Source organism: Toxotes jaculatrix, chromosome 5 (assembly GCF_017976425.1).
Source record: "Toxotes jaculatrix isolate fToxJac2 chromosome 5, fToxJac2.pri, whole genome shotgun sequence".
Classification (NCBI taxonomy): domain Eukaryota; kingdom Metazoa; phylum Chordata; class Actinopteri; family Toxotidae; genus Toxotes; species Toxotes jaculatrix.
In genome coordinates this window covers 9708421-9733728 of record NC_054398.1, presented here as the reverse complement: position 1 = coordinate 9733728, position 25308 = coordinate 9708421, and the positions used below count along the sequence as shown (strand labels likewise).

The window sequence follows — 25308 nt, the reverse complement described above, 5'->3', positions numbered from 1 at the left end:
TGCTGGCTCCCACAAACTCCATTTCTATAGAGCCACCAAGAGACTGGCAGTGTCAGGTTGCCAGGTTCAAATCAATTAAGTACCAACAGGCACTAAACCGACGTCACGGGTACATTCTGCCTCTTCACTGCTTAGCCAAGACACAATAAGGTGGAAGTAGTTTGAAGTGAAAGGCTGAATAGGCAATTTACGTATTTGATAGAAACTAAAAGAGTGTTGCACAAAAAGGGAACTGAACACTATGCAATTTCAGATCAGTTTCCCTGACATTTTATGACACTGCATTTAAATGACTAAACCTAAGAGATCAGGGATGAAAACCCAATTCAGGGTTTTTGAATATATAACTTGAATACAGGGATATTGTGCAGCAGTGAGTTCATCAAAGTGTTTTTCTTTGCTCTCACTTCCTTCACATTTATTTGGAGGCTCAGTGTCATTTTTATGGATTTTCACCAAACCTGTTTTTGGGCCATTACAGGGATGCCTCACTTTCATAGAAGACTGGAGTTCTTTGACAGCAAGACCCTGGCTGCGAGTGAATGAAAAGCATTGGGAGAGAACTGGCGCGGTTGCTTCAGGAATAAACTATGAGATGTGTGTGCGTGTGTGTTTTTAAAAATGGGGGATAAAAAAGCAGACAACCAGAGACGGCAAAAGGAAGACAGAAAAAGGAAGAGCGAGAGGGAGCTTCAGTGGTAGCAGTATGAATGAGTTTCCACAGGGTTAAAGGCTGTTGAAAGCATATTTTCCACCTCGGCCAGACAATAGAGTGCAGTAGTTACTAGAACAGAGCTCTCTGTTGTCCTCCAGCCCTTTCTGCCTTAATGGCACTTTAGCTGCTGAGGGCTAACATCTTCTGTAGAAACACAAAACGCTGAAACGTTTATAAATATCAGCTGACATTTTGAATGCAGTACCTTCTGATTCTAGCAAACAGCAAAAAAAAAAAGAAAAAAAAAGACCAAAGGACATCTGTGCATGAAGTTGCATTGTAATTGCATTTATTTCTCCAATAGATATTCACATTCATAGCAGTTTCACTACAGCAAAGAAACTATTTCATCTCTACAGTCATGAAAGAAATAAATCACATAGTGAAAATCAAGGACAACAAGGTAAAGTGGATCAGAGAATAAAATAAAAACATTTGTTCATGAAATGAAGTCAACTGATGCATTGCAATGGGCCTTCAATGAAAAATTAGAAAAAAAAAGGAAAATCAAAAGTTATTTGTGGAAAACAAACCCAGCTTTTCTCACAGCAACAGGCAGAAAAAAAAACATTCATTTTGGGCCAACATCAAAACCAAACTGTGTTTAACCAGTAACCTCTGTTGTAACTCATAAAAAAAGAAAAGATAAAGAAAAGATGAGTATATAGTTTAAAGAATACAGTACATAACAGTCCTTTCGTTTTAAACACTATAGCTTCTAGTTTTAAGGAGAGACTGACTGGCCTTACTCTGGGTGCAGAAAAGTGCAGCACACAGTAGATACACATTAAAGTTACTGAGAGAAGATGAGCATTTGACATACATCTCATAGGCTTATACTGATGTTGGAGGACTGTCAGTCATAGCAGTAAAAACACCTGTTTGTGTAGTGTGCACTTTTCCATCACCGTAAGGTAAGTGTTGATGTGGAGGATTCATTTCAACCTACTTGTCATGCATGAGTAAAGATATACAAACTTTACAACTCTATGTTTTTTTGGATGTCACCAGCTGCATGATAATGGGCGCAGCTCATTAACAGCAAAGGTTTCAAATCAAAGATCACGAGAAACAGCGGATAGAAACAGAGCGAGCAAAGAAAGGTGCCAACTGAAACCAAATGAAACCACAACGCCCTCTCTACTACAACAACTACTGGTTCCAGCTCATTACTCACGGGGCAGGCCAAACCATATTGGTCTCCACAGCTCTCTCGGGTCCCCTTTTGTCTGCATGCACAAAGCTCAGAACAACAGGGCTGTTGACAGGCTGAGGTAAAGTGATGCGCCTGCTGGCCTGCCATCTGTAGGGGGGACAGGATGGCAGCTAACGGGCCGGATGGAAAGGGAGTCTTCCCCTGTGTGTCATATTTCACCTCCTCACCTAATTCCAGCTACAGTATCGCTCAACAATAACCTTCTTCCTAAGTGAAAGGCCAACAACCCTCCTGCACCACCGAGGGGAGGGACCTCTGCCTCTTGCAAAAGCTTGTCTGATACATGAGAAGGCTCTAATGCTAACAAGTTCCACTCAGCAAAATGAGTACAGTTTTCTGTTATGCTTTCAGCTTTGGTTATCTGTGCCCAAGTCAAGAGGAAGAAACTGAGCGAATATTAAAAACAAAATCCACCATATAGGCATAATAACTGTCAGCTTTGCAACAAAATTTTGAGTTCATTTCTTGCTTTATAGGCTACCTCTCATCTGTTGCTCAAAAAAAGCTACTTCACTTTGCAAAGTCATGGAGATTTTCCAAAGTGTGGTCTGACCAGCAAAGATAATCTCAAAAATACTTCAAAGTAAATCCTGTGTTTTGGCGTGTGGCCATTAGACCACAAGAACAAAAGTCAGGAGACTCTATGTGGCAGAGGACAAAGAAAGTAGGGCTTACATAAATTGCCCACATAGTAAGGATGAGTAAGACTGCTTGACTCAATCTTATCATCCCCTCATGTTTTTACTTTAGGCTGCATACTAGAGTCAATCATGTTAACCAGCATCTCTTCTCGTACTCCACTAAACTCTGATTTAAGACAGAACAGACTAGCATGTCTGCTAGCAAGCCCCTGTGGACTTCTTTCAGCACAAAGGCTGTATATTAACTGTTGACAGAACGTGTTTCTGTCGACAAGGTGGATGAGACGAGGAGAGGGAGAGTGCTGCAGAGCGGGACTTTGCCGCAATGCTGGGAGGACAAATTAAAACATGGAACAGAAGACGAGTGGTCACAGACAGTCTCATGAAACACTTCTGACTGACAAAGCAGAAATATCACACTGACAAGCATGCTGACAGGCCAAAAGGAGATTGAGGAACTATTTGTCAAAGCCACAGTCTTTCTGGTTAAAATAAGATTGTGTCGAAGTTTGAAAAAAAAAACTTTGATGAGTGTCAACACCATGGTCTGCCCGCAGACCTGTCATGGTGGCTGATGTGAAGCATAAACAGATTTTGATGTGTATGCGTTTTTTTTGTTTTGTATTTTGTGCGTATGTGGGTGTGTTACCGACAGCTCCAGGGGTCATTGGCTCAACAGAAGGAACCCATAACATGGGTTTGTTTCTTTTTCATTCCCATATGCTGCTTTTTATACAGCACATTATATCATGTATTGGTGCATGTGGACTGAACCATTACACACCAAAACCTGTCCCTTTGTTATTTTCTTTGTTAGTGAATAATACTTTCAATTTCTATTTTACATTTGTTATAAAATCGATTTTCTTTCCAATATATAAACTGTTAGTGGTATTAATCAGAAAGTGACATATGCTCGTAATATATAAGAGTACAGTCAAGAGGAGCCATGTTCAGCTGTGGAAATGCTCATGAAACATGGATAACAGATACCTCCTCAGTTTGAATGTACCCAATCAAATACTAACTTAAAGTCATCTTCAAACGACAACAAATAAGTATTCAGGGGATGCGATAAAACACATGAAGAGGTGGAGATGGGTATGACGACGGGTTTAAGAGCCTTGTGAGAATACATTACAGATATCCAGTAGAGTGTCTACTCCATATAAACTATGATGGTTCACAGCATTTCTGGCCTTGAGTTGATTTTGAGTGGTTGTAAGTACACACAGACCTTCACTCGACAGCTGAGACACACACTCTCACCCACGCACACTCAAAACATGCATATACAATATATGTAGACATCTGGAGAAAGAGTTATAGTATATCTCTTAAATATTTAGTAAGACACTTCATTCTAACATAAATTGTTTGCAGAGGCTGAAACAAATGAAAGGTAAGAGGGAGGAAAATGAGTGATGGATGAAAGACAAAATATCAGCCAGCCCGTTGGGGATTACCTGAGGTGGATTTTGCAGGATTAAAGCTGATGAAGTGTCCTGTGAGACGGAATTATTGAGAATAATGGGATAACTATTCCCTCACATGACAAGCCTGTACCCACCATGTCCCTTTTTTCATTCGGTCAGACTACCCCAGGGCAATGTGTACCTACCATTTGCATGTTTGTGTCTGTCATTATGAGTGAATGTCCTCTGAGGACGAGACACACACACACACATGGAGCTGATCAACAAAAAGATAATCCAGTCAGTAACATAGCCCTTTCATTTCAGTCTCCATAACATTTTCCCAGGCCAAAAACAACATGGGTCAGCTGATCTAGTCCACCAGTTAGAACCCCATGAGCTTTTCCTAATAACTAAACCAGCAGGAGCTGTAGGTGTCAGGTGTGTGAACGTGTCGACATTTGCACCAGCATGTCTTAAAAAACTGCTGGCTGGAAAAACGCTGTAAAATGCCGGAAAGACTTCACACTAAAAGGAGAAGCAGGTGTACAGTACAGCAAGTCGTAATGTGTTCAGTGGTCGGCTATGACTACAATGTTTACTGTGTTCTCTTTGTGACAGCAGGACAGTGTCAATAAAATCTCAGCAGGAAGAACTGAGCTTCCACAAACAACCTCAACCTCCTCTAACTCCCACTAAAGCTACAATACACTGTGGTTTTTGCAGTCACGCAACTTTCCCTCTTCCTTTCCACCTCATTTCCTTATTTTTGTCTGTCATTCATCTCCTGAGCATCTAATTATTCAAGGACATCCTTGTAGAAAAATAATTTGTCCAGAGAGACAAAAGGTGGGTATAAATGTGTTAAAGATGTTAAATAGTGGAGTGAACAAAGGCAGGGTGGTTGGTGTTAATGAAATGGAAGGGACTCCTGGTAAGAAATCAGGTGTGGATATGCCCCTGACTTTAAGAATAGCACCCTTAATTTAGGGAAACACAAAACAACAGAGACCGAACATGGTCAGTAAAAAAAGAGAACAAAAAACAAACTAACAAAAAAACACTCCCTTTTTAACAAGGTCTCAGGCAACAAAACAAATGACAAAAAATAAGATGTTAAATTGTATTATTGGACCACAAGAAAAGATGTGTGTGTTGTCAGTGTGGTGACTGTGTGTGATGGGACTGTGTGGAAAGCGAGGTAAGAGTGTTAATCAAACACATAGAAATGCACACACGCACATTCTCTCACACACAAACACACACAAACACCCACACACACACACACATAAAAATGCTCTTGCACACACACTCCTTGAAGGTCCCCAGTGACATGCTCCCCTTAAATTAAAACATAACAGTTAAAAGTAATACTCTCTATAGATAGCAGGTTAATATTACTACACTTGTCTCCATGGTAACTAGGTTGAGAGACCATCGCCACCGTCTAGGATTGGAGGAAGCAGGTAGGCCTGTTGTGGGGAGAGGCTGAAGATAATACTACCGTGTCTTCGTGGTAAGAAGACAGGTGTGAGACTGCCATACTAGTGGGGTACTGGGGGGGACAGCCATGTAAATTCTGTGGTGGACCTGTTGCGGTGGTAACAACGGTGTGGGAGCACCACACTGTGATGAGGGCTGAGGGTTGGGGATCTGGCAGTGAGATGTGTCCATGATCACTCAGGGTTAAAGGGAGGCTGGCTGCCACCTTTCCAGCTTTGTGGCTGGTTGCTGTGGAGACCGTGGTACCTCATGTTCTCTTCCTGGCCACCTCCACGTCCTGGCACTCAACGGCCGATAGCGCTATCAGCATCTGGGCGGCATAGTAGGTGGCCATGATGATGGCACGTGAATGGGGCACGGGGAAGCAGAACTTGTTGACGGCGATGGTGAGGTCGGAGACCATGAAGAGCACGGCGCCTAGGCAGGCAGACAGCTTGGTCCAGGTCCACAGGTCATTGGCCAGCTGCAGGCCTGCGATGGCCCTCCAGCCCATGAAGCCGATTAGAGCGATGTAGACGGCCACCAGATAGGTGAAGGGGCCAGACAGGTAGGGGTACAGCAGGATGTAGCTCAGCGAGGACACAGCAGTGATCACGAGGCCAGCGCACACATTAAGGGGTTTCATCCCAAAGGCAGATGAATAGAGGATGTGGGTGATGGCAAACATCAGAAGGCCTGTAAGATATATGTAAATGATTTAAATCGAAATACAGTCCTGCAAAGCAGTATCCTATCTATCTACTAAATATGAATCAGAGCAAAATCATGAATTAAAGTGTGAAGCATGAGACCTGATGAAATGAAAAGCGGTTCATTTAATTAAATTAAAGAAATTAAAGGATCATTTAGGTTTATTACAACTTGGGTTTTATAATTGTAGTTTTATTGATTATGACAACTTCCAACACTGAAAAAAATGTTTTGTTGAATTTACTCAATTTTAATATTGAAAGTGGTTGCACGCAATACATTCATCTAAACCTAGACATATTTTTTAAGTTGACTGTACTAGTAATTTCAAATAAATTGTGTAAGCAGTTTCAGCACAAAAAATCTGAGTATTTGTTACTCTGATTTCCTTAGTAATTCTAATTAAACCCATGTTTGATCTTCTCTATAGTGGTGTCAACACCTTCCCAGATACTATGAAGCTATTACCAATTGCAATGATGGTCAAACACTACAAAAACTAAGGCCCAAGTTGAAATAAACCAGGATTATCTCGTAAGATGTAAAAGACATATGACATAGGACAGTCCAGTAGATGAGACAATTGTAACAAAGTGACAATTCGAGGTTTCTCCTCACCATGGACGAAGTAGCCCTGTTCCTGCCAGATGAGAAAGGCATCACCCAGAGCAGAAAAGATGAGGCCAGCCAAGATCTTGCGGGCACTGGAGTGAGCACCTAAGAAGCTGAAGCCGTGTGCCAGTAAAAAGACCCACAGGCAGAAGATGGGCAGGCATTTGATGAGGGCGCTGAACCAGGATGGGCTCGAGGTAGGCAGCCACAGGACAAAGTATACACAGGTTGCCTTGAAGAATGGCACCAGCTTTGGGCCTTCACTCTTGACCTGAAAGCAGATCAAATATTTACACTATCAGCTGAGTCATAGTCTGTTGCACTTACAAAAGGTTATTTTATTAAGTGAGTCAGAACGATGTGATATTATTGTCACTCTGTCTTAAACTAGATTGATTAAAAATGGTTTCTATCTTAAGGCAGAGGCCATCAAATACATCACGAGGAGCAAAAACCTCGTAACAGTCAGCACTTTGTGTTTTTGAGGTAAAGTCTTTCACGCTTTATTTAAAAGAGGGAACATTAGCAGTAAAGTTCCGGTACTTCTCCTTTATTGGGACAGTGGTTTTGGTCAGGCTCTAACAGCCTCCAGACTTGCTTTGTGCGATCACTAGTTTACATCACCATGTGTGACATGCACGCGTTTTTGCGGCTGAAGCTAAACTCTGCAGAGAACTGCAAAAATCTTTGGCACAGTTCCTTTGACTTCCAATAACCTTTTCTTTTTTTTTGACTCTCTCCCCATCCTGTTTTTCTTTATCCTCTCCTCCCCTGGTTCACCTTCTTCTCCCTATCTCATGCGCTTGAGAACTGTATAGCATATTTAATTGTCCGTTTCTTCCCCCCAACTGTGCTACCAGACATATTCCTTTCTGTCCAAACAGACGAGGCCCAACAGGGCCACAAAAAAAAAAAGCAAAAACACAAAGTTAGAAGAAGTTTTCACAACATCTCTGGAATAATCCTCCCCACCTATGGTTCTGAGAATCACTCTCTAGGCTTATAGCAGAGGTTCCATGGGGATTAAAGAGGGAGAAGAAAGGAGAGGCTGGGAGAAAAATAAAGTGAGTGAGGGGTCACTAGAGCTGAGATCACTGGAGGAGAGATGATTAGGACATGAGAAATATGGCGAGAGGAGGACAAAGAAAGGGTCACAGTGCAATAGGATAAGGGTTGACAAGACCAGGCAAGAGCTGCTTTCCTGGTCGTGTAAGTAAAATGATGCAAATAAAAGCAATGCTCCGATTCTAATATTCAAGAAAGAATAAGTAAGTAGGGCAGAAGAAAGGAAGCGAGAGTTAGCATGAGGAAGTGAAGCTTTAGGGGAAGGGGACAGCGAACGAGACGGGGTTACCAGCATTCAGATGACAGTCGCATTTAGGAGTGGACAAGAGTGCACGGAAGAGAGAGGAGAGGTGAGAAAGAGAGAAGGTGAGAGAAAATGAAGGGTCACGTTAGTTCATATGGTTTGTGCTCCTGGAGGAGGAGGGGGAAAGAGGGCCCTTGATTGCACAACTGCTCAATAAAATCAAAGACCAAATTACAGTGCAGAATCAGGCACAATGTTTGGGTGACCTCAAACCTGCCCTGGTGTACCTGATGTGACTAACACACAGCAGGAAAACAACAGGGATTTCACACGTAAGTTCACACATAGTCACAAGCGTGTTCAGGACAAAACCACACACAAGCCTATGCTTTAAATCACACTTCACAGAGAAGAAACAGCGTTTCTTTGTCTAAGAAATATGGTCATGTGGCAGCCAGTACAAGGCTGCTAAGAAGTTAATTCATATGTTCTTCTCAAGCATGCTAGATCAAAAATCTATACTGAAAAGCCACAACTGAAAATTCTGCATCTAGGCTACTTCTCCATCCACACTACTTGGCAAACAAAAAACTGAGGCTGTATCACTCCAAACTACTGTACACTGGATCTCTGTGTCATTAAGAGGTCACTCTTCTACTGTGGGTTTGGTATTACATTTTATTTTCAACTATGGTCAGAGCTGATGAATACCATTCCCAAATGCATCAGGGATTTTGGTGAACATTTTGAAACTTTTTTTTTTACCAGTTTTGACAGCTTAAAACATTTGTTTTCTGTTCAGCTTTCAACTTGACTTGACAATGTTTAGCTGTTTCTGTGTCTGTAATTTGTATTTTCTTTCATTTTTACTTCTGGTGCTATGCTGTATGTGCTTATTTTGAAGCGTCCTAACTACAGTATTACACTAATAATACTGATGTTCCTTTGCATCTGTCCATATCTCAAAATAAGCTTGTGCACTGTAGCTATGCTTTTTTATACTCAGGAAAGAGTCTTTTGCTCTTTGCTTTCTTTGTCCATCTAAAATATTATCCGTCTCTTACCGATTCAAGAGCATTAGAGGAATCTTTCCACTAAGGTGATACTAATGCTAGGTGTGTAATGTGAACTAATGCACTCCTCTCCACGATGTACTCTGCCTGGCCTTCATAAAACAAATGGAGCCATAAATAAAGATTAAAGCGAGTCTTATGACAAAAATGTGCACGTGTGTCTATCCATCCCAATAAGGACAAAGGGGGCCCAAGCAGAGGAGACAACCCTGGCAGGCCATCTTCATCAGGCCTCTCTTAAGCACAGGACATAAGAAAACACAACATATTTTTGTTGTGCCGTCGGGATTCAAGGATGGCTCTAAGCATCATCATTACACAGATAAGGCCGATCTATTGTGTAATAAAGTGCAGTGAAAAAACACTTTGCCTGAGATCTGCAGGCTGAGGCACAATGATATTTGGGCTTAATGGGCCATGATCACAAACAGTTTGATTATTATCTGTTGGGGGGAAAAAACACACGAACGATATGTGGATTATCTGAGTGTAGTAAAAGTGTTTGGAGGGGTGGAGGGAGGAGGGTGATTACAGATACAGCTTCCAGGGAGGAAGGTGGGAGGAAGTCAGAGATTCCCATAACCTTTAGTCCTATTCATGTGGTGTTTGAACCATACTTTGCAGGTTCCCTTTCCATTGTTTTTCAAGTAAACATACTGCATCTACACAATACGAGCGGGGCTACAAGGAGAGAGACAACAGCAATAGGAGACACCTATGCAACACAGCATACAAAAGCTACTCTTTCAAATCTTCCTAGAAATGTTTATCTCACTGTATCATCACCTGGACTGAAATCTGTGCTAAGTGGTAAAATTGCCATGTGCCTCAATTTAGTTTCATGTTCAGTTTAAACTAAAAACAAACAGACAAGAAAATGTATCTTTGGCTCAAATCTAAATTATGATAATATCTGGGGTCAGAATATTACAGTTTTTGTCATTATCACCTACCACCACTGCTGAAATATCTGATTTAATTGTTCTTCTCTAATACACAGCTCCCTATCCCATGAAGCTAAAAAGTAATTGCATCACATTTTTCCATTAAGAAGGCGTAATTGCCTGCTGGAATTCATAAACTGGTCTACAGAGGACTTAATGGTTTTATTTCTCTGAGGCTCAGCCTTGCTCTTCCATTCAGTGTCTAGAATCTAAATGAGATTGTGGGGTTCTTGCGGGACAGCGCTGTCTCAGCTGTAACCTACTCATCAGTTCGTCTGCACGGACAGTGAAGGGGACATTAGCGACAGCTTTGAGCCCTGTGTGACAGTCAGCTGTTGCCATAATGCCTCATTTGGGAGGCAAACAAAATGAATCACTGTGTTATCATCTAACTAACTGAAAGATCACGTTATGAATAAAGGCAAAAGGGATGTGGCATATACAGCTGACTGGCTGTAAACACCTTCCTCTGTTCCCTGTTAAAGAGTAATATAGTTAATGATTGACGGTATTTGCATGGTTACTAACAAGCAATATCTATGTTTTTTTAGAGGAATGAACAAGATCGAATGCCCTCGTTGTTCAAAGTGGCCTGAGCAGAGATGCAGTGTTTCTTTAGCTGTGTTAAACTACAAATCAGTATACGTCATAGGTAAATAAATGATCCGAAGTCACTTGAAAAATGTTATTATTCTTGCATCATTTGGGGGAAAAAGCTGTAAAATGAGTGAGGCATATCCTTAGATGCCAGGCAGGAACAAGCAGCTGTTAGCCACTAATTCTTCTGCAACAACCATGAACCAACAAAAGCACTGCATTGAAGCATTGAATAACATTCAGCAGGATGACATCTATTCAACCATTCTGGGCCATAAGCAAGCCAAGTGTCAGACACACGATACACAGAAACATATTAAAGACCTGTAAACTCTTGTGTACTTAATTTGGCAGAAAGGAATTGTAACATAAGTATGGTCCTGGCAGGGACAGCTGGCATGTGAGTCATATGACAATGTTATTTCTATGTAGCATCACACATGGCACTGTTTTCCTTCCATCTTACAACTGTGTTAATAACCCGAGGTCAGTTGCAGACAAACAGTACAACACAGCACAGCACAATAAATGCAGTTTGTAACATAATATACGCTGGACTTTATAGAAATACATTTTTGTGCTTTTGAAATAAGTGAGCAAGTGAGGAGAGCAATGGGCAACTGTCAGACAACTACATCTCTACAACTGTATGAATAAATCCAGAAAGCAAAGTGAAGATCCCTCTGAGGTACCGCAGGTACCTGACAGCAAGTGCAATGTCCACGAGTTAAGGATAGTATGTGCTGGCCTGAGACTGTGTGCGCTCTGATTGGCTAATTCATCGGTAAAGGACAAAAGATAATAAATTCCCCAAAGAGCACAACAGTCTGTTCACCAGATGGCATCTGTGGAGTGTGGCAGTGTATACCAAAAGCTTTAGAGTCAGAAATAAAAACAAGGCCTGAATACATCTGCATTTTATGTAATTGTAATAATGGATTTACACAGCCTCTAATGGAGTAATGATCACTTTTCACAACATATTTTATCTCCGAGCAGAGGCAGAGTGTGGAGCCACACACTCTATTGTGTTTCAGTTATTACAATGTACCTCAGAGTATTTTATTATGTGTTTTGATTTATAGTCAGAGACTAATTTATAGAAAAATAAACCAATTTAAAAATAAAATTAACAGCATTAATTGATGTTAATGTGATGTTTCCTGATGATCACAAAGTAGATGATCCATTTCAAGTGGAGAGAGACAAATTTGTGTACTACTATACACTGTGCTTCTACATTCCCTTACACTGCAATTTATGGAAGTTAGGCAGCCCCAGGACCTGCACAGCATCGCCATCTCTAAGGCAACCAGTTTGTGTGACAAGCACTTCTCTACACAGGCTCTTCTCAGGGCAGTCACACAGACTACACATTAGGGCAGGGGTGTCCTAACTGTTCCACAGAGGGCCGTGTGGCTGCAAGTTTTTGTTCCAACCAATGAAGAGCACACAATTTGACCAATCAGAAGACTGAAGACTGAGATCAATTGATTAAATGAGTCAAGTCTGGTGTGCTGCTGCTTGGTTGGAACAAAAACCTGCAGCCACACGGCCCTTTGTGGAACAGTTTGGACACCCTTGCATTAGGGTTTACTACAGGCCAAGTTACACCACACCATCCTTCATGGCCCCTGCGGATGGGGTAAAATTTCATAGCAGCACTGTCAAAGTAAGAGGATGCTAGGGCTGGTTGAATTATTCATGTAGCAGTGATATATATATATATATATATATATATATATATATATATATTTTTTTTTTAGGAAATATGGTTTTCTGCAGTGACACTTAAGTCAATTATGGAGCTAATGTATGGGTTCAACAATAAAGTCTATGTGAAGCACAGCTTCATCAAAGGAGATGAAAAGCCAGTCAGCCACAGCAGAGCACCGCAGCTCGGCGCATGCGTTCCTGGAGGGTACAGGGAAGAAAAAAAAAAAAAAGACAAAAAAGGTCGTCACATGACAGGTTTTCTTTTTGTCAGGGGCTGCCTTTGGAAATCTGTGGAAACGTCCTTCTGTACGTGGAATATCGAGACGGGACAGCGTGAACAGTCGCTGCTGAAACGTGTCGACATGTCAAGGAAACGGACGGCGACAGTGAACATAAAAGTTCCTGCTTTGTGTCTCCCCCCACCACCACCATCACACACACACACACATATATACACAGATGCACAGTACGAAATAAAGAGGCAAACAAGACGCTGAAAGCGGCGTGGGCGTCCAAGAACACCTGGCTGAACATTTTTCAATTTAGCAGACAGACACCATTAGTTACTGGTAATTAAATTATCAGCTGAGGAGCATGCACTGGCCTTCGGAGACAAAGCATGACATGCCATGCAATAAATAATAACGTAATTAAAACTCTGAATTAGTAGCTCGAGGCAGTCGGTACTAAACATTTAATGACACAAACATTAATAAGGATGGATAATTCTGTCTTCGGCAGTGTTGTTATCATGTAGCTAAACTAGCCACCACTAGTATTCCTGTGTAATGTGTAAAAAATACTACCACTGGTTTGAAGCTGATACTCACCACTGTTACCGGAGAAACCATGTCTCCCTCGGTGGTGTCGGTGTCGGTGAAAAAAGGTTTATATTATCTAAATTCGGTTTGGTTCCTCCTGTTTATACTCCACTGTGTGAGGGATGCCGATTGTTTTTGTCTTCTCTCCAGTGGGCGGTCCGACGCCCGGGGGGGAGGCAAGAGGAGCGACGTGACGTGAGCGCGGCTTTCGGTCTTGACCAATAGGAGCAGAGAATGGTCGTAACGGGGGCGGGCCCGGGCGTCAGGGACGCCCCCCGATAGGAGGAGTCTGTGTGCTGTTTACATATCGGAGCAGATGGCCTTTATTTACATTTTACAGACATGGAGCTTGTTGGCAATATTTGTGCCGAGCTTATTTTTTTTGATTGTGTGCCGACAGTCCCGTGTTAATGGGTCAGATCAGGCTTTAGAATTCAGACAGAAAGCCTCAGAATAATCTCTATATGATATTTAAATATTGTTCTGTTAAATTGATGAGGAGCTATTAATTCATGAAGAGTGTGCTTCTGTCTGATTTCCCTTCATTTTGAGTTACTCATCTAGCACCAGTGTTTTGGATATTAGTTCTCTCCTCTCTGCTTGTGTCACATCAGGCGTTACCAAATGTTTTGACATGGAGAGCCCCCAAATAAATAGGCCACAGACCCATCACAAATCTCGTGATGGCACATGAGAATGCTCCTAAAACAATTATTGGAATTCAAAGATATGTTTTCACTCAACTGAATGGAATTTTGTTGCCTAAGTTAGGGTCAACATAATCATGTGGCACAGTATTACATACAATTTTGCTTTGAAATTCTCATCATTTGGATGTTTTCCATTACCTCATTTTTATGTTGCTGCTGCATTTCATGTGAGTAAACCATCAGGCTAGTTTAAATTGCATTTTTGTAATAACCCTATTTGTAAGATGTCTTTTTTTTAAAGAATTTTTTTTCTCAAACTGAGACCATATGTTACTAACAAAACAGGGTGTATGTTAGAATAGTTTTGAGGTAAGTACTGTATGTACTGTATGTGTGGCTAGACACTATACTTCACAGAAGTAGTATGTGTTTTAGCACTATTTCTTTGTTTCTGGGGCTCCCACACCGGGGGAAGGGACCAGGTGTGGGAATCACTGCCTTTAACTGTAGGAATCAGCCAGTGGTGAAAAGCCTTCTACTCAAATGCAATACAATGAGTACAACTCCCTGCAAAGCACATTCTGCACAATGAATGATTTTACTTTGGAAAAGCAGGCCTAAATTGAGCTGACAATACTTCTGAATTTTTCCTTAGGTTTATTTTTTTAATTTACCTTATATACATCATGCTACTTTTACTTAAGTAAACAAGCTACAGTAAATATTCCACTACTATTCTGGTATGGCTTTTTGTTATCTGTTGCAGACATATTCAACTGATATTTGGAAAGCAAACAAATAAATAAAATAAAATCGATATTGATTTGATGAGGAAGGAATGACAGCAGCTAAATAGCTTCGGTGTCACCTCACATCGCATTTCTAGAGAATTCTAGATACGTGCAATACCCACAATGGTGGCGACATCATGTGGTCTGCAAATGTCAAAATTATTTTTAAACGGACATTGCGTAAGGAAAAGCGGAAGTTCTAGTCACACATAAATCCCGACACACATCATGTGTAACGGAATAGGTTCGTATGAAGCTACTGTGAATAAACATGAAGTCACAAAAAGCCCCCAGCTTTAAGCCTCCTCTGTCAGATATACACTCATTGCGGAGCGACACGGTTTTCTCAATACCCATTACCCATTTTGTTTGTTCAAATTTTCTGAAGTGCATAAAATGTCTTATCTCAAATGTTAAATTTACAGTCAGGCTCCACCTCGCCGTTTCAACTCATTGATACTTTATCATCTATCAAGATAGATCACCCCCTATGTAACCATGAATTGACATGGGATAAGAGGGCGACTAAATGAGAACAACAAAATACAAAATTCTCAGATAAAATTTCTAATAACCCAGCGTATTACAGAATATTTTTACTGTTCTGCTTAGCAAAATATAATTAAAGTAAGACCAAAAGAAAAAAAACACCGAACTTTCTGATTCTTTGTGCTTTCACAAAGACGGAAGTTCGTGAGAGTGAATCCTTTCGCTTCCTTACAATACTCTCTGAACCCTTTAATTTTTCGGGCTATCTTGCCGTTAGTCTCTACAAACACCCGGCGTGTGTTATTTCTAAGTTATTTGTGTCTTCTTTCAGTAATCTTTAATCAAACAAGTTTTCTCCATTCTGATGGACCTGACCTTAGTCGGGTGTGTTTTATCAGCTCAAAAGGAAAGTTCGTCTCTCAGGCTTCTTGGTTGGCTAACGTTTGTAAACGTATGGTTAGCTAACTTGGCTAGCATGTGTTAACGTATGCTGATAAAGAAAAGTCGCGTTAACTGTTTATACAGTTTTTCTCTCCACGGACTTTTTGATAAAGTGGCTTCTTTATAGTTATCCGGGTTCCGTTTGATATAGTTAAATCCTGCGCTGACTTGTCTGTTTTGTAAGCTTAACGCTAACGGTGAGCTCGGCATTCCTGCCTGGAGTTTTGCTCGATTCGTTTGTGACAGCTAGCTTTTGTCACCTGCAATGATGGACTTCGACAATATATTGAGCATCGCCTCGCAAAACCAGGGCCTCAGCAGTGTACAGGTATGTTGAACACTGACACGTAGCACTCAAGTTAGTCAGGCCAAACCGTAAAATGGAGATTTGTGGACAACCATGTAAGCACACAAATGCCAGCTCATCTGTCAGTGAGGGTCTGATATTGTAGCTAGCTGCTAACTTCCACCTTCGTGACCCTACATGCTAGGCTATGAAGACATTTAAAAGTGTACCTGCCACCGATCAGTGGGGTGATCCTTATATAAATATCACTTATAAATGATGTTTTGACACCCTCTAACTAAGGTTTTTGAGAAGTGTAGATAGTAAGGAGAGCTGTGTTACTGCTCCATGTTCAATAATCCATGTCTGTCCCTCTTTGAGCAGAAGAGATACAGTTTACAAGCTGGACCACCCAAAAAGGACCCAAAGTCAAAAGGTGTAAATCCTGCTGCTGTGCAGGCGCTTCTGAAGAAGCGACAAGTTGAGACAAAAAATAAAGGTAACTATGACAAAATGTTAATGTAAGTTAATATAAATAACTGGAATTCCATAGTCATATGCACATTGTGCAGATATAATTCTTAATTGATTATTTAATGTGCATCTGCTTCTTTTTAGAGCTGCAAATGAAGAAACAGAAGGAGAAACTACTCGCCAAGAGGGTTGAGTTGAAGTCGGACCGTAAAGCACGAGCAATGGCTTCCAGAACTAAGGACAATTTCAAAGGCTACAATGGCATCCCAATGGTAGAGGGTCCTAAGAAGAGGAGATCCAAACTAGAAATGCAGGAAGACAATATGAACACTGCAGACGGATTTAGGAATGACTCAGTTGACCCAGAGAATGACGAGGATAACTATGAGTATGAACAGACAGATTCAGAGCCAGAGCCAGAGCCATTGAGACCAGGGAAAGCCACAGGTATTAGTGGAAGTAGTAGCAGCAGCAAGCCCTTCTCTAAAAAACCCAGTGGGCCACCCAAGCCTGCTCCACCTCCCATGAACTTTGCAGACTTACTTAAACTGGCAGAGAAGAAGCAGTTTGAGCCAGTTGATCTAAAGCCCAAGGTGGTGAGAAAGGAAGAAAGGCTTCGCACAGCTGATGAGATAAAGGAACTGGAGATGGAGCGCAAAGCTAAGAGACAGGACAAAGATTCAAAGGCAGAGAGAGAGAGGGACAACAAGTCCCAATCTAGCTCTAGTTCAATAAGAAAAATCACTTTAGAGAAGGAACAGAAGAACTGCAAACCACAAAAGGACTCCTCAGAAAAACCAAGTCTACCCAGTGGGTCAGGAAAGAAGTCGCATAGTGATAGAAGCCACTCTTCTTCTAAGGCCTCTGTTAGTGACAGGGAAAGAGAGAGACCCAAGACTTCTCACAGTGATAAAGACAGATTCAAGACTAGTTTAGCTAGTTCATCTGGTGCCATAAACAGTAAAGTTCCCTCAAAATCTGCATCTCAGGTGTCAGCCAAACAAGGGGGCCCCAGGCCCTCACCTAGCCACAAATCCAGCACCTCAAGTGACCTTAGCTACAAAAAAGAAAACCCATCATTACTTCAAGGAAGAGCTTCAGGTATTCCTGGGACCAGGTCGCCCGGTACAGCTGTCACAGGCCAAAAATCTCAACATGGGAGCTCCCAGCTGGCCAGGCCCAGTCAAGGTAGCTCCTCAAAACAGGGTCCTACATTTGGAGGCCACAAGTCTGGAAAAGGAGAACCACTAAGGCCTGGAAATAATTCTGCAGTAAAATCAAGTGGTAATTCAGTGATGAGAAATTCATTAGGTGGCCCTCCTAAGGCAGGGAGCCAAACTCAGCCAAGGCCTGGAGGCACACTCCAGGCAAAAGCTGGTGGTGTCTCACAGGCTAGGCCTGGTGGGAGTGGTCTACAGGGCCATCCTGGAGGTAGCGGATCCCGACCTCCAGGGACTGGACCTGGTCGGCCTGGTATGGGGGGAGGACTGGTGCCCGGGCGATCAACTGGCGGCTTGGGATCAGGACCTGGAAGACCCAAGTGCACTGTGGTGTCAGAGACCATCTCATCCAAGAATGTCGGTGGACCCAGACCAGGAGTCCCTCCTCGGCCAGGCATGCCACAGAGACCTGGGATGCCACCTAGACCTGGGATGCCACCCAGAGCGGGAATGCCGCCTAGACCTATGATGAACAGACCACCAGGTAAGAACCAGAGAGACGACAATGGTATGATATTACCAAAGAAACAGATTAATCAGTTGTGGATCTTGACTGAGTAGTAACCTTTGGATGTCAATACAGTATTACAGAGTGACAAAGTTCTGCCCAATGGAGCTGATAACAAGGCTAAAACAGACACTAATAGTAATACACATTTCACTCCAGATAATCCATAGAGAGACAACAAATGGAAGGACGCAAGGACAAAAATAAAGACTAAAAAGATTTACTTAAGCAAATGTGGTTTCATAAGTGGGTTAAAATCAAAGCAGTGCAGTAGGTGGGGTAAGAGCTGCAGGTCCTAGCTTGAAAAGAGACTTTCCGATAAATGTAAGCCCTTTTCTACTTGCATATTTGGTTCATGCTTTATCTAAACCTTTTATATCAGGGAGTAAAATCATTTGATACTATCAGATAATACCAGCTTCACTGTAGGCTCTGTAAACTTCCATAGAATAATTCTCTGTGGTCACTGAGCAGCAAAACAAAGAATTCTCAGAGTTCACTGTTTTTAATGTGAAATAAAATAATTGATATTGAGTGATATTAATGCAGTGTTTACACAAAACAAAACAAGATCAAGATGTTAAAGATAGAAGTTTTTCCATGTTTTTGCATTTCCATATTTATCACAGCTCATATGCAGTACAGTGTACCAAATATATGATTTTATTGTGTAGCATTATACACAAAACAAAGAGGACAGTAAGCACTTAATTCAACAAATAATATAAACAACCAGCTGCTGATTTTTGCATTTTGCAAACAGTCGGAAACAACACAATCAGTGCCACAGGGCAAAGAGTTTGTTTGCCAAACTGAATGAAGAGTGTCAGCAGCACTCAGCAGCCTTTGTCATTACCTCTGGGTCAGAGAGCAGCAACCTTTCTAACACAGATAAACAAAACACCATTTCAATGTCATTAACCTTCTAGCAAGAAATTAACTCATGTAAACACAGTAATTCCCAAATCATTAGCTTGCTAGTTTGAACATTCCTTAACTCCCCACTGAAGACCAAATGTCCTCTTCATACAGTATGTTTCATTCATTCAGATCTAGAAAAGGGGCAAAAGCCAGTACCTCTCATATTAAAAGTGAATTTCTGCATTTATCGCTCAGGTACAATGTTGCCACCTATCACATCTGCCTACAAGAGGAAATATGAAGATGAGGAAGATGAATATGACCCAGAAATGGACGATTTTATTGATGATGAAGGTGACGACCCAGATGAAATTTCCAAGCACATTAAGGAAATCTTCGGCTATGATCGAACCAGGTTAGATTTTGTCCTAATATATTCCAATTCACTGTATATCCAGTGTTATTCTAAATCAGATTCTACATGAAAAAGAAACCATATTTGCATTTAACTTCCTCAGGTACAAGGATGAGAGTGACTATGCACTTAAGTTCATGGAGAGCAGCTGGAGAGATCTGCAGAAAGAAGAGGCCAGGAGGTGAGATGAAAATAAACCGGAAATACACCTCACAGTCCTTAACTCTACATATGTACTTTCTATCCGGAAAGCTGCACGATTTACCTCCTTTATTTAATGTTATTTTTTCTGAATCCCTGTGCTTTGTTGCTTTGTTACTTTAGCCTGAAACTGGCTGTGCAAGAAGATCTGGAGGAGGAGAGAAGAGAGGAAGAGGAGATGAAAAGGAGAAATGGCAAGCGGAAAAAAAACAACTGAGGTCCCTGAAATAACCCCTTCCCCAATGGGTCGGCTGCGAAGCCCAGTGACTGTGTACCCCATGACTTTCTTTCTGATTTCATCACTTTTCAGACAAAAACTTCAGTGGAGTGACACGTGACATTGGCTCAAGAGGAAAAGAGAGGAAGAATTTCTTAACCTGAAAAGGTCAAAGATAAAATATGCACAAATCATTCAGGCATTAGGTCGTTAGGATATAATGAAAAGTTCTCGCATTGTCCCTGTTGTATTATTTATTTCCCCCAGAGTGCAGGGTTTACACTGTCCTCAGCCCTAATTTCTAAAAGAAACTGAGCTGCAAAGAGAAATGTGGATGTATGGAAGAGTGTGTGCTTTTTTTTTTAAGACTAACAATGGCATACAATGTCAAGTGCTGACAATGTGCTATTTTTGAGCAGAAGATGTTGCATATTTTTCCAAACTTTGATTATAAAGTCAGCTGGATATGCAGAAACCATTACCACCTGATGTGTTGTGTGTCTTTAGTAGGATCGACATGGTCGGAGAAAGGGCTTTATTTAATTGTCTAGTTTTACGTCAGTGGTTCCTCAGAAAAATCTTAGTAATATATAAAGGAGTTGGATTCTACAACAAATGTCGCTTGTAGGAAATGGCACGATTTGTGGTTCTTAGTGAAAACAATGAAATATTTTATTGCAGTAAATTGTGTGGATTGTTGTTTAGTTTGTTTTCTTTCTCGCCATATACTGTGACTGCAGCAGGACCAAAATCACACCAGATTTTTTGTTTTCGTGCATTTTAGTCCCTCTCGGCTTGCCGTATGTGACGTACCGAGTGGGAGGGCTCGTGTCTGTTCGCTTAGCTACTCCTGAAAGTTTGCGGAAGTTTTTTTTAACGACAGCTGAAGTTGAAGTCATCTGTCCAGAGGATAAACCCTGAGAGAACCGCGTCTTTCTTTTTTCCCCCCATCCGTTTTTGCTTAAATAGATGGACCTGAGTTCAGAGAAAATCCAGCGGATCCTCGCCAAGGTTAGTAATATATCAGATGTTCAGCTTTGAAATCCGTTTTATATGAAAGTTGTTGAGGTATCAAGCAGCAGCGAGCACAGCAGGCTAGTCCGTGTTAGCTGCTTTCATCCTTCATTGACTGGCTGAACTGGCTCTGTCACTTTACACGTCCTGGACAAACGTGGATCATAAGGAAATATCACACAACATTACACTTCGAAAACCAAGCGCTAACTAGCTAGATTTATTCATTCGAAACAAATCTATGGATTCGAAGTTTCTGGATGAATGCAGCGACAGAACAAAACCACTGCTTTGGGCTGTTTGCCACCTCTGTTTAATGATATTATCGGTCAAAGCATGTTCACTGCAAGCTGATCAATAGCCTCTCTGCCATCTTGTCCTTCAGTTACTGCTGTCAAAGTGCTCATTATAATCTGTGAAGTGAAGCAGTATACCGCAGAATAAAATCCTGAATGATCTGCTGAATCCTTCAAGAAAACTGCTGTGTAATATTATTGAGCTTTATTCGACTGAGTTTGTGGGGCGGGGGGTGGAATGAAAATAGCTGCTTATATATGGCAAATACAGATGTCTGTTTACACCACTTATATTAGTACAAATTCCGCGATGTTGCTGTTGAGGAGCTGCAGAAAATCCATCGTATCTACCCCGAGATGAAACCTTCCACAGGCACATACAGTGAGTTCTTTTTTTTTTCTTAATAAATACACTTCATCCCTCTCTTGCAGACCCCAACACTTGTCTCATACACATCACATTTGTATTTGGGCGTATTTCTCCTATTATCACTTTCAGCATTCAGTGACAGCAGCCAGAAAGATCTACTGAAATTAATCGGGAACATCCCTGTCCAGTATGAAGGTAAGGGCTCTAAGAGCTGTGCAAAGACTCTGGGTCTGGAAGAAAAGGCTTTGTAATCCATGAAAAATAAAACTGGATGTCCCTGTGAGGTCTGTGTTGTATGTACTAAAAGAGTCATCTTTTGTCCATAAGGCCGTACCTACAACTTTCCCATTCAGCTGTGGCTGATGGACTCATTCCCCTTCACTCCTCCCATATGCCTCCTGAGACCGACCCCTAACATGGTCATCAGAGAGGGCAAGCATGTTGATGCCAGGGGACGGATCTATCTGCCGGGGCTGCACAACTGGGATCATGTAAGTCCTTATGCCCTCTGGATGGTTCTGTGGTTGTTCTCATCAATTTTGCTGATTGTTTATATTTTTGCTCTCTAACAGCCCAAGTCATCCGTGGTGGGTCTTGTGAATGAGATGATTGCCAAGTTTGAAGAGGATCCTCCGCTGTCCTCAAAGACCACAGCAGACAACAAAGACCCCCACGAGCTTCTGGCATTTGTCTCCAATCTCCAGATCAATGATGGTGCCTAACTTGATATGCAGCTTCGTTGCTGATGATCAATGATCAGATGAGTATTTGCTGTTGTTTTCTTAACTCTTGTCCATTTCAGGTGGAATCAGACACCATGATCAATCCATCAACAAAGTCTCAGTGATCGGGGGAGGAGATTTGGGAATGGCTTCTGTGATGAGCATTTTGGCTAAGGTAAGTCAGCCTTTCATATTATCTTTCAGGCGTTTGACCTGACAATGTACGTTTCAAAATCATTTCTAAATCAAAATGTCAAACTCTTATATTCAAATGCTGCTAGTTCATTTTCCCCTCTGCTTTTCCTATAGTGCAAAGTGGATAAACTGGTTTTCGTCGACGTTGCTGAAAGTTCCACTAAGGGCGGCAGTACAGATCTAGAGATTTTCAATCTGCCAGTGGTTGAGGTATCCAGAGGTACGTCACTTTCTGCACCATCACACAATAATCCAATCCAAGTGCCTTTTGGCTGAGTCACTCTTGATGTCTGATTGTTTCACATTTAGCTGAATGGCACTGTGCTCTTTGATGACTCACGTCTTTGACAGCGAGCATTAACTCAGTTCCAACCAGCTGCTGTTCTATATCTGACCCTGAACTTTGACCTGTCAGAGTGACAAGGAAGAAAAATAATCATCCATTCATCCATTAGGGATTAACTGAGACTTAACACAGCGTTTGTGATTAGAAAGAACAAAGCTTTAAACTTGGGCCATTTTTCTACGACGTGTTGCAGGATTTAACTACTTACGGCTCTCCTCTGTTAGATTTGTCGGCCTCTGCAGGTTCCAGAGTTATTGTGGTGACTGCAAATGCGTGGAGCAGCGAGCAGTCATACGTGAGCGTGGTTCAGACCAACGTGGACTTGTACAGAGGAATCATCCCAAATCTGGCACGACTCAGCCCTGCCGCTGTGATGCTCATCGCTTCACAGCCAGGTTGGTAACAGGGTCAAAGACGCTCCCTCTAAGGAGCGGTCCACTCTGCTTTGTTAAACTTTCATACCATCAGCTCCTCTCCCCCTTTGCTCCAATTCCAGTGGACATCATGACCCACATCGCCTGGAGGCAGAGTGGCTTACCTCCGACGCAGGTGATCGGAGCTGGGTGTAATCTGGACTCAGAGCGACTCAGTCACGTTCTGGATATTAACCTGAACACCCACAAACCAGCCTGGGTCATTGGTGAACTTTCAGACAACAAAGGTGAGCCAGAAGGGATCAGTTAAATATTTTATACCTGGATCTTGTATTGCGTTAATTGTCACGGTGAATGCCTGACTTAACATTTCCACACACTGCTCTTTCAATCATTACACAAACGTCTTATCTCCTTCATTTTCCCCCTCTCGCTATTTTCATCCCTGGTTTCTCATCTTCCTTTTTATTTGTTGTTTTTGTTGTGAATTGTATTTGCATAACCAGTAATGCTGCTCTACCTGCTGATCATGTTCTTTCCATTCTCCAGACTTGTATAGGCCACTTGTAAATGACGCACATGACTGAGCTTGTCAGTGTTTCTTTGCCTTGTAGTTGCTGTGATGAGTAACACTGGGCTGAGCTCCAGCATGCAGCCAGAGATCACCCTAGGATCCAGCGCCACAAAACCATTGTTAGACAGGTACTTGCCTGAATGACTTTAAGTTTGAGTGAAGGATTTAGGTTGTGTATTTTGGTATTTTGAAGACTTTGCTGCTGAAGAAACTGGATCTGAAACTGCAGAAACAGGTGCTGTTAAAGGATGCTTTAGGAACTAAGCAAATTAAATGGGATCAGAAATGTAACAATACAGATATCTCTTTCTTAATTATGCTTCACCACTTTGGGATTGAAGTAAATATTTTTTTCTGATGCACATTTTTCTGCATTTGTAGAGCGTTTGAAATCATGAAGAATCGAGGCCAGCGATCGTGGTCCGTGGGTCTGTCCATTGCTGACATCACGAACAGTATCGTGACAGATAAAAGGAAGATCCACTCTGTCTCCACACTGGCTCAGGTAGAACTACCATGTGTCCTGGCATCAAAATGACATTATTTTCACCGTCAGCCTTCACTGAGGCCAAGTTGTTGTTCTCTCCTTCACAGTTACAGTGGTTTTCATAGATATTTGATTACACAAAAAGTCCATCTGTGTTCTCTGTTTGCTTCAGGGCTGGAGTGGTATAGGAGCAGAGGTGTTCCTCAGCCTGCCGTGCGTCATGGGATCAAACGGTTCCACACGCCTGGCTGGAGTATCACTGGGACAGGAGGAGGACTCCAAGCTCAGGGACAGTGTCACTTCCCTTTCAAACCTCATTAGTCAGCTCAGGATATGATTGCATTCACAGTTCGAGGCGCTACTGACCAGTCTGGGAGCAGCTGCTGCCTCAAGACAGGTCAGTTCTCCATTCAGCACTCTCTCAGCAGACGGACAGTGCCTGCGCTGAAGATGAATGAAGTTTCTGTAAACTACTTATACAGGAATTTTGAAGTAATGGACAGGATTTCTGTCTTAAATGTTTAACTTAATCCTACAATTTGTCCTTTGTCCTGTGTATTAAATGTGGGTGGAAAAAAAAAATCTAAAATGTAAATGTACACATTGCACTTTGTATTTAAATTTAACAGGACTGTGAGAAGTTACTCATTTTGCCTCACAAAACTTACAGTTTGGTACGCGTTACATGAATGTACACATTTTTTCTAAAAACCATCAAATTCTATACAAAAGCATCTTAAGAATAACACTGCTTGTAGTTTTCAACAAGCATATTTTTATCAATAACAACTCAAGTTGTATGTGAGAATGTTATCATTATTTTTTTCTACTAACCTCTAATTTCTTGGGAGAAAATCAAGGTGTGGGGAGATATATGAAGATTGTATATTATATGCAGTACATGGTGCTGGTATTGAAACAATATGTGTCAGTATCGTTTGTGTCTTTGTGCTGTTTCCGTATTTGATGACGAAATGAAAACACTTTTAAAATGCCTTAATACTTCAATAGCCTTTAGCTTTTGTTTACTTTGTGTAAAGGCATTGCACAGCTAAAACCTAAGATATGCACAGAAAGTAAAACTACATGATTTTGTGGGAGTGCAATAAATATCTGACATCCGAT

General features: G+C 41.6%; 3 protein-coding genes across 3 annotated transcripts; 2 read left to right on the top strand and 1 right to left on the bottom strand.

Moving 5' to 3' along the window:
• Nucleotides 1-982: 982 nt before the first annotated feature.
• tmem86a (transmembrane protein 86A) lies at nucleotides 983-13390 on the bottom strand. The gene is made up of 3 exons (XM_041039033.1): nucleotides 13262-13390; nucleotides 6799-7063; nucleotides 983-6165 (listed from the first exon to the last, which is right to left on the bottom strand). Exons 1-3 carry the CDS (start codon nucleotides 13280-13282, stop codon nucleotides 5738-5740), a joined length of 714 nt encoding a protein of 237 aa, XP_040894967.1. The 5' UTR covers nucleotides 13283-13390; the 3' UTR covers nucleotides 983-5737.
• Nucleotides 13391-15438: 2048 nt separating this feature from the next.
• On the top strand, nucleotides 15439-20283 carry spty2d1 (SPT2 chromatin protein domain containing 1). The gene is made up of 6 exons (XM_041037633.1): nucleotides 15439-15951; nucleotides 16294-16408; nucleotides 16528-18087; nucleotides 19228-19387; nucleotides 19491-19568; nucleotides 19712-20283. Exons 1-6 carry the CDS (start codon nucleotides 15889-15891, stop codon nucleotides 19803-19805), a joined length of 2070 nt encoding a protein of 689 aa, XP_040893567.1. The 5' UTR covers nucleotides 15439-15888; the 3' UTR covers nucleotides 19806-20283.
• Nucleotides 20284-20669: 386 nt separating this feature from the next.
• uevld (UEV and lactate/malate dehyrogenase domains) lies at nucleotides 20670-25307 on the top strand. The gene is made up of 12 exons (XM_041037634.1): nucleotides 20670-20816; nucleotides 21413-21497; nucleotides 21615-21680; nucleotides 21813-21976; nucleotides 22058-22199; nucleotides 22288-22382; nucleotides 22517-22622; nucleotides 22973-23143; nucleotides 23245-23409; nucleotides 23737-23824; nucleotides 24078-24201; nucleotides 24356-25307. Exons 1-12 carry the CDS (start codon nucleotides 20775-20777, stop codon nucleotides 24518-24520), a joined length of 1413 nt encoding a protein of 470 aa, XP_040893568.1. The 5' UTR covers nucleotides 20670-20774; the 3' UTR covers nucleotides 24521-25307.
• Nucleotide 25308: the final 1 nt, after the last annotated feature.

Bases quoted from the DNA above. Each gene is read 5' to 3' on its own strand.
- tmem86a (XM_041039033.1), bottom strand. From the start codon at position 13,282: ATGGTTTCTCCGGTAACAGTG. The intron at 7,064-13,261 runs GTGAGTATCAGC...ATCTGCTTTCAG, and splicing joins TGGTTTCTCCGGTAACAGTG to GTCAAGAGTGAAGGCCCAAA. The intron at 6,166-6,798 runs GTGAGGAGAAAC...TATATCTTACAG, and splicing joins ACAGGGCTACTTCGTCCATG to GCCTTCTGATGTTTGCCATC.
- spty2d1 (XM_041037633.1), top strand. From the start codon at position 15,889: ATGATGGACTTCGACAATATATTGAGCATCGCCTCGCAAAACCAGGGC. The intron at 15,952-16,293 runs GTATGTTGAACA...CTCTTTGAGCAG, and splicing joins AGGGCCTCAGCAGTGTACAG to AAGAGATACAGTTTACAAGC. The intron at 16,409-16,527 runs GTAACTATGACA...GCTTCTTTTTAG, and splicing joins AGTTGAGACAAAAAATAAAG to AGCTGCAAATGAAGAAACAG.
- uevld (XM_041037634.1), top strand. From the start codon at position 20,775: ATGGACCTGAGTTCAGAGAAAATCCAGCGGATCCTCGCCAAG. The intron at 21,977-22,057 runs GTAAGTCCTTAT...GCTCTCTAACAG, and splicing joins GGCTGCACAACTGGGATCAT to CCCAAGTCATCCGTGGTGGG. The intron at 22,383-22,516 runs GTAAGTCAGCCT...CTTTTCCTATAG, and splicing joins TGATGAGCATTTTGGCTAAG to TGCAAAGTGGATAAACTGGT.